Source organism: Elephantulus edwardii, unplaced genomic scaffold (assembly GCF_000299155.1).
Source record: "Elephantulus edwardii isolate Elephantulus edwardi_28Jun2011 unplaced genomic scaffold, EleEdw1.0 scaffold00283, whole genome shotgun sequence".
Classification (NCBI taxonomy): domain Eukaryota; kingdom Metazoa; phylum Chordata; class Mammalia; order Macroscelidea; family Macroscelididae; genus Elephantulus; species Elephantulus edwardii.
Window position 1 is genome coordinate 161,339 of NW_006400033.1, and position 7,687 is coordinate 169,025.

The 7,687-nt window shown below is 36.8% G+C and overlaps 1 protein-coding gene across 1 annotated transcript in view; it reads left to right on the forward strand.

Moving 5' to 3' along the window:
* LOC102852600 (charged multivesicular body protein 3-like) overlaps positions 1–7,687 on the forward strand; it is a 58,660-nt gene that overhangs the window by 15,786 nt on the left and 35,187 nt on the right. The window contains exon 2 of the mRNA XM_006900364.1: positions 2,499–2,559. Coding sequence (XP_006900426.1) covers positions 2,499–2,559 — 61 coding nt within the window. The remainder of the gene's footprint in view (positions 1–2,498; positions 2,560–7,687) is intronic.

Below are 7,687 nucleotides of genomic sequence, written 5' to 3' on the forward strand. Positions count from 1 at the left end.
AGAGTGTTGACCGTGGAGCCGAGCAAACTGAAGCTGTGAACAATCTCAATCTCTTCGCCATCCATCCTGATGCTACCGATTGGTCCAGTGGTGAGGATCTTTGTCTTCTTAACATTGAACCTCAGTCCATAGTGAAGGCTGCAGTCCTTGACCCTCTGCAGTAACTGCATGACTTTGCATAAATAAAATTATAACTCTTAAAGATATCCAATAGACTGAATATCTTAGCAATTTAATATTCACCATTACTCGTTTCAGACATACATGTCAAGACATTTTTATTAATTGCTTTTCTCTTTTAACTTTTAATTTCATCCCACATTTGTTGCATGACTTTTCCCTAATATAGTGATTTTATGCTTCAAACAATTTATTGATCATCCTGTTATATTTGGGATAAAAATATGTGCGTAAAATCCAACATTAACCTTTTTTTTAATACTACTAGCAGCCAGAGACTCTTAGACTGGTGTCTCTGCTTTGGTAAGAGCCAGTGGGAATGTTTGATTGCGAAGTAGTGTGGAATGAAGTAACTCAGAGTGCGTTGGGTTTTTGTTTGGGTGGGTTTTTTATTTTTTTTCTTTTTTAAAAAAATGATTATTAATTACATTGAAAATTTACAGAGACTTCGCATTTCCATTCATTCATTGTTGCAATTTTCTCCCCTCCCAGCCCTCCCCCTAGTACACTGCCCTTTTGGAAAAGTAAAAGAAAAATTCTTTCATTGTTTTACAATCCCTTCCCCCAGGTCCACTCCACTATACAGCCTTTGCTCTGGACTCCTGTCATGACAAAAATACCTAATAACATATCCCTCTTAAACAGTTTTCTCCCTCATCTGTTTCAATGCAGATTATTGAAACCATTCTTCTCAGTTTCCTCCCAAACCCGAGGTCCTGCTTTACAACAGTGTGCCTTGGTTTTTTAATATCAGTTGGGCTCTCAGGCCTTTGGGCCTCAGGCCTAGTGTTGTTATATTTTGGAGGAACATACTTCTAAATCATAGAGCACTATTCTTTCAGTTTGCTGTACTGACCTACTCTGGTTTTGCTATGATGCTGAGCCTTGTGCCTTTTGGGTGTTAAATGCCGTACAGTTCCCCATGGTGGACAGTGTTTGGCAGAGTTCCCAGTTTGACAGGTTTGGAAGCAGGAGTAGCATCCACTTCCTAAATCATGTGTCTATGGAAACTCTTACGAACTTGGAGAAATGATGATAATTATAGAAAGACTTCAGGTCTTTTGTTCCTAGAGTCACTATGAGTTGTCATAGATTTGATGACAATCAACAACAGCAGCAGTTTATTTGTTTTTCACACCAGTTCCTTCCCACTTCCCTCACTCCCCACCCATCAAATTGTGCGACCCTATGATTAATCCCCCCTCCCCCTGCACATCTTCACCTCTCTACTTCTACCCTTCACCTCCTTGGATCCTTATACTCATTCTACAGTAATGGTTTTATGCAGTATTTGTCTTTAAGAGACTGAGTTAGTTCACTCAGCATAATACTCTCCAGTCTCTCCAAAGTTAGGTAATAATTTACAAAATTACTGCTCCTGCATGCTGTGTAGTATTCCATTGTGTGGATGTACCATAATTTCTCAATCCATTTGGTTGTGGTTGGACATCTGGCTGTTTCCATGTTCTTGCAATAGTGAATAATGCTGCTATGAACATTGGTGTACAAGTTTCTCTTTGTGCCTCAGTTCTCATTTTCTCTGAGTGTATTTCAAGCAGTGGAATAACTGGGTCTTACGGAATTTCTATGTTCAGCTTTTTTTTTTTTAATTTTTATTATCTTTTGTGTGTGTACCGTCAAATCACATCTGACTGGTACAGGAGGAGATTACCCCTCCTTCTCCAGCAGAACATCTGGTGGATTCAAACTGCCTACCTCAGGGATTGCAGTGCAGTTTCTTGCCACTAGGCCACCAGAGCTCCCTTATGTTCAGCTTTTTGAGGAAGTACCAAACTGCCTTCCAGAGTGGTTGTACCATTGTACAATCCCACTAACAATGTAAAAGAGTTCTTATCTCACAACATCCTCTCCAGCATTTATTACTTGCTGTCCTGTTAATCTTTGCCACTGCTACTGGCACAATGAGATGGTATCTCATTGTGGTTTTGATTTGCAAAAACAGTGGTTAGATGCCATGAAGTAGGTGGCAGTACCTTAACCGTATGTGTGTTTTAAGGCCCGAAAGCCTCTTCCATTATTGTCAAGGGGAGTGCTAACTTTCTCTCCTTTAATACAATACCAACATTAACTTTTAAAAAATTTATGACCATAAAATTCTAAGTGAATAAAAATAGGTCAAGAGAAAGAAAAAGAATTTGATGACTGTAAATCTATTTCTTTGAAAATATCTTTGTTTATTTCATATCTGAGTTATATCTGACATAAATATGAAAATATAAAATTATTTTTTTATATAAAATTCTTAAAATTAGTTGAATTAGAAGTGTTGGCATTCTCATTTTTAATTTTTTCCACAGGTCAATGAATGGTCATTGAAGATAAGAAAGGAAATGAGAGTAGTTGACAGACAAATAAGAGGTAAATTATCATTTATGTCCCCTGTTTTCTACCTTTGGTATATTGTGCTTTAGTTTATCAAAATAAATTGTATTGACGTATTTTAAGATATGTTTATCATATATGTGTGTGTGTGTGTGTGTGTGTGTACACACACGCATATGAAAGAGCTCTGTTGGCGTAGTGTGTAACATTTCAGGCTTCTAAATAAAAGATTGACAATTTAGATCCACCAACCACTTCTCATCAAAGAGATGGTGGTCTCCTCCCATAAAGATTTACAGCCTCAGAAGTCCGACAGAAGGGCACTCTGAGTTGGACTCCAAGGCAGTGGGGTTTATGGGGATGTGTACACACACATACACGCACTATTATTAGGTGCTGTTGAGTTGACTACAACTCATAGCAACCCTATGAACAGCAGTTCTAAATCTTGCCCTGTCCTGCACCATCCTTCCAATTTCCTCTATCCTTGAGCCTATCGTGCCAATCTATCTCCTTGAAGGTCTTTACTTCTGCCTTTCCCAGTATGATGTCTCCCTTCAAGTTCTTCCTGAAAATAGACCCAAAGTAAATGAAGCAACATTTCACCATCTCTACCTCTAAGGAACACTAGTTGCATTCACTTTAAGATAGTGTTTGTTCTTTTATAAATGATTGTTTACTTTGTTTTGAAAGATCCCTGAATGGTGTAAGCCGTTTACACAAAAGTGAATCAAAATTTTTTACTTTGATCAAAGTTGTTTTTAAAAAAGGTAAAGATTTTTAAAAATTAATTTTATAACTCTCAGGCACTTAAAGACTTCAATAAGATAGTATGTAATGATACTTTCTTAGCATTTAATAGCTAATTCATTATAAATAAATACTAGTCCTCAAACTAATTTCAGGGATGGGTGAAAATCAGTGGGATAGCAGAGGTTAGTGGGTAGATGGGGAGCAGGTGAAGGAATAGGAAAAATTCAATAGAGGCTTAAAAAGATGAGGTAATAATAGAGATTAATAGTAATTAATCATATAAAATATAATCTGTATGAAACAATGTAGATAAAAGATTGTGTAGAACACAGTGTACAATAATGAAACACAATAAAAAAATTTATAAAACCTCAAAACATACTCCAGAAGAGGTGTAGTTAATCCAAGTACCACAAGAAATTACAAAGAACTCATTGGTTATGCTACACCACATAGGTAAAATTGCCTTTATTCTAGGTATCTACATAAATAAATGTATTATAGAACTTTTTTTTTTTACGTTTAGGTTGTTTATTTTTCATTTCAATGAACATCTACAGAGATTTTGGGATTCCATTCATTCATTGTTGCACCCTTCTCCCCGCACAAACCCCTCCCTATAGAACTATTTTTAAAAAATTACTCTTCGAGAAAGAATTGGAGAGAAAAATTTCTGTTTGTGACCATGATGCAGTAATTATTTACAGATTGTCACTCACATAGTACATAAATAGAAAAATGGGTAAAATCTGTGCTCCTACCCTTTTCAGACAGGACAACAGGCAGGACACAGTTGGGATCAGTGGGGAAAGCAGAGCAAATAGGGCCAGACCACCTGGAGCTGCTCTCTGGATTGTAGTGAAGGGCAGGGGATCCCAGGCAGAGCACAGTGGCCTCGCTCCACTGGAGAGACAAAAATCAGACTAGAGAGTCTGAATTCAGCTGTCCTGTCTGAGAAGGTTCCCTGAAATCTGCCTAGAGTCTGAGTCTTTTACTGAAACAAAGCTCTTTGTTACTAGAGACTTGACAAAGAAGAAACTAGTAGGAGCTGTTTATTGAACAGTAATTAGAGCTGATGCACGGCTGAGAGATGGGTGAGGTCTGATGGGAGTTAGTTGACAACTAGTAAGCCTCACAAGGGCCACGCCTTTGTATAAAGCTATGATGGTCAAGCTATCATAAACCCCCACTAATACAGCATTAAACCAAATCTTGAAAGCAAGCCTGCAGGTAACCTAAAATACAGCTTACCATTCTTTAAAGGAATACCACAACAGTCAGATTCTCAGTAATGCAACATTCAGAGTTCAGTGTCCAATAACAAATTGTTGGGAAGAAGCAAGACTGTACCCAGAAATCAGGAGAAAAATCAAGTAATGGAAAAAGATCTAGAGATAACAGATGATAGAATTAAATCGTAAGAATTTAAATAGTTATAAATGTTTGAATAATTTAAATGAAATGGAAAGCACAGTGAGGATATAATTAGAACAAATCAGAACTTGCAAACATGAAAGATACAATATCTGGAATGAAAAGGTCACTGAGTGGTTTTATCAGCAGGTGAGACAGAACAGAGGATAAGTTCCAAGTACTTACACGTAGAGATGCAAGCTGTACCAACTGTAACAGAGAAAGTGTTGGGATAGGTGGAGTGAACAGTCTTAGTGACAGCACCAAATAATCTCACTGGTATAATTTGTCCCAGAGGGAAGAGGCAAGGAAAGCACCAGCCGAAACAATAGCTGGTAAGTTTTCAAGTCTGATAAATACAGCAAATCAGTGGTTCCAAGGAGTGTATTAATTCCACACAGGATAATCACAAGGAAATCTACACCACAGCATATTATAATTAGATTGGTAAGAACAGTGAAGACAGAAAACACCCAGCATAAAAAGACACAGTAAAAATACAGGGAACAAAGATAAGAATGATTGCAAATTTCACACTAGAAAAACAGTATAAACTAAAACAGTTTTGATATAGGTAAAATGAGATAGGACAAAAAAAGGTCAATCTAGAATTTTATATCTCATGAACATACCTTTAAAAGTGAAAGATGGAACACATTTTTAGGTAATAGCTGAGGAATTTGTCACTTGACAATAAGAAGGTTTAAAAATAAGAAAATCATTACAGGAAAGATTTTCAATCTGTAAAACAGTGAAAAATGCTGGGAGTGGTAGATATGTGCATAGAGGGTGCCCCTTTTGTACAGTGTATTCACAGTATAATGAACTTAGTTACAACTGTATTTAGGTGGTTTGTTTTACATCAGTATTACATTCTGCAGCATTCCATGGTGTATATATTACTAATGATAAACTTTTCAATATGAATGAAATAGGGTTATTTTGGAAAATGATGCTAGAGTGGACCTGTAGTCACGAAGTAATGTCTTACAATGACAGACAGATACAAGCTGAGCGACTCTCAGGCTTGAGTAATGCATGTGTTACTTGAAGACTGGATTTTAAATTGCTTCATTCCAGAACTTCATGCCTCCTGCATTCCTTTCAACATTCTATGGCTCCATAAGAATATTCCAGGAGAGCCTTTCCCATGGATGGCTGCAGCTGGATATGATGTTTTATCCATCTCCCAGTATGACAGCTGTGGTTCAGCTTATGGATCAAGTTGCATCCACCTGTGGACTACATTTGTTCAGTCAGGCAGTGGACGCTTCAGCTAAAGGTATTGGTGACTTGATCCAGTTTCTGGAAAAATTACAATCATCAGTGTATCCAGATATATCAGTTTTGGAGGAAGTTATGAAATGTACATGTAGGGAATATGGAGAACATATTATGTGACCACACACACCAAGCATTTATCAAAATAATGGGAATGAAAATACCAGGAGACCGTCATATATATATAATGGGAATGAAAATACCAGGAGACCGTCATATATATATATATCTCAATATATCAAGAATGTTGCATTTAGACCTCAATACTGCCAGTGTGCACAGATTATGAAGAAGGGTGATAGACCAATCAGGAGTTAATTGGGTTTGAAAAGAAGAGAAATGCTGAAAAACAAAGGAAGAGGGAAGAGGGAAGACCCTAGAAAATTTTACAGTGAAACAATTGTTTAAAGCCAGATTGAAGCCTTCAGGTCCTTAAAACCATGGACTTACTGCTGATGCCTTTGTGGGAGTTATCAGGCAGATTTGAGAAGCAGAGAGAGAGGTTCCTGTGAAGTAGGTGAAGTAAAAAAAAACCCATTCAGGTAACTCATGCTAATTTTCTTAGAAATTCTTATTCGCAGGGATAATCCAGATGATCCAGAGCCTTCCATAAATCAAGTTCTTAAGCCAACAAAATGCCCACCTTGTACAACTCTTATCGTCTGATTGAATTTTTAGGATTTGTGGACTTTTTGATGTATGTATATGTTAAGATAGAGAACTCGGGTGGCTTAGTGGTAAAGAGTTGTACTGCCAAAGCAAAGACACATAGTTTGAATACTCCAGCTGCTCCAAGAGAGATAATATGGTCAATCTCCTCCTGTGTGGCTTTCAGCATCTGAATTACCTGCTGAAGCTATGATTTGATTCAGACTCAGCAGCACATAACAACAATAGCATATATTAAAATTTAGCTGTAAATTTATGTGTAGTGTTTAACAGCTTCCTTTATCAGTGATTGTATTTATAAATCATAAAGATTCTGATAATAAAAGATAAAGAAAACTTTAACAAAGTCAAAATCTGCTTATACAAAATTGTTGGACCAGAACCTTGTGAGTTTGGGATTAACTGTAAATAAAATTTTCTTATTTAAATTTTTTTGGTAAAATTAATAGTGCACGTGTGGAGTTTGTAAGATGCAGAAGTAAATTTTATGACCAGTAATGACACAGAAATTTACTAATATCATCTTTAGAAACGTCATAAACTTAGTTAATATTTCATAAACCAAACACAAGCTGGATCAGTTTCCACTCACAGCGACTCCCTATGTTACCGAATAGAACCAGGATCCATAGCATTGACTTAGCTGTCATCGTGGTGACACTCTTTATTACAGTGTAGATAGAACCAGGCTCTGTAGGATTGTCTTGGCGGGCACCATTGCAGAAGCACATCACCACCCTTTTCTTCTGGGGAATCACTGGGTAGGTTTCAAACTTGAAGCATAGTGATTAGTAATAGCATTGGTGTCATTGTTTATGCCACCCAGAAACTTTAGTTTCTCACTAATCTTATTTCATAGTTCTTTGTACTTTGCTTTTTTAATTTATAGTTCGTCTGTCCTTTTAAATTACCACAACTCAAATTTTCATATATTTTTTTTCATGTTTGCTATTGGAAGAGATCTATATTTGTTCCCATTCCAAAGAAGGGTGACCCAACTGAGTGTGGAAACTACAGAACAATATCATTGATTTCACATGCAAGCAAG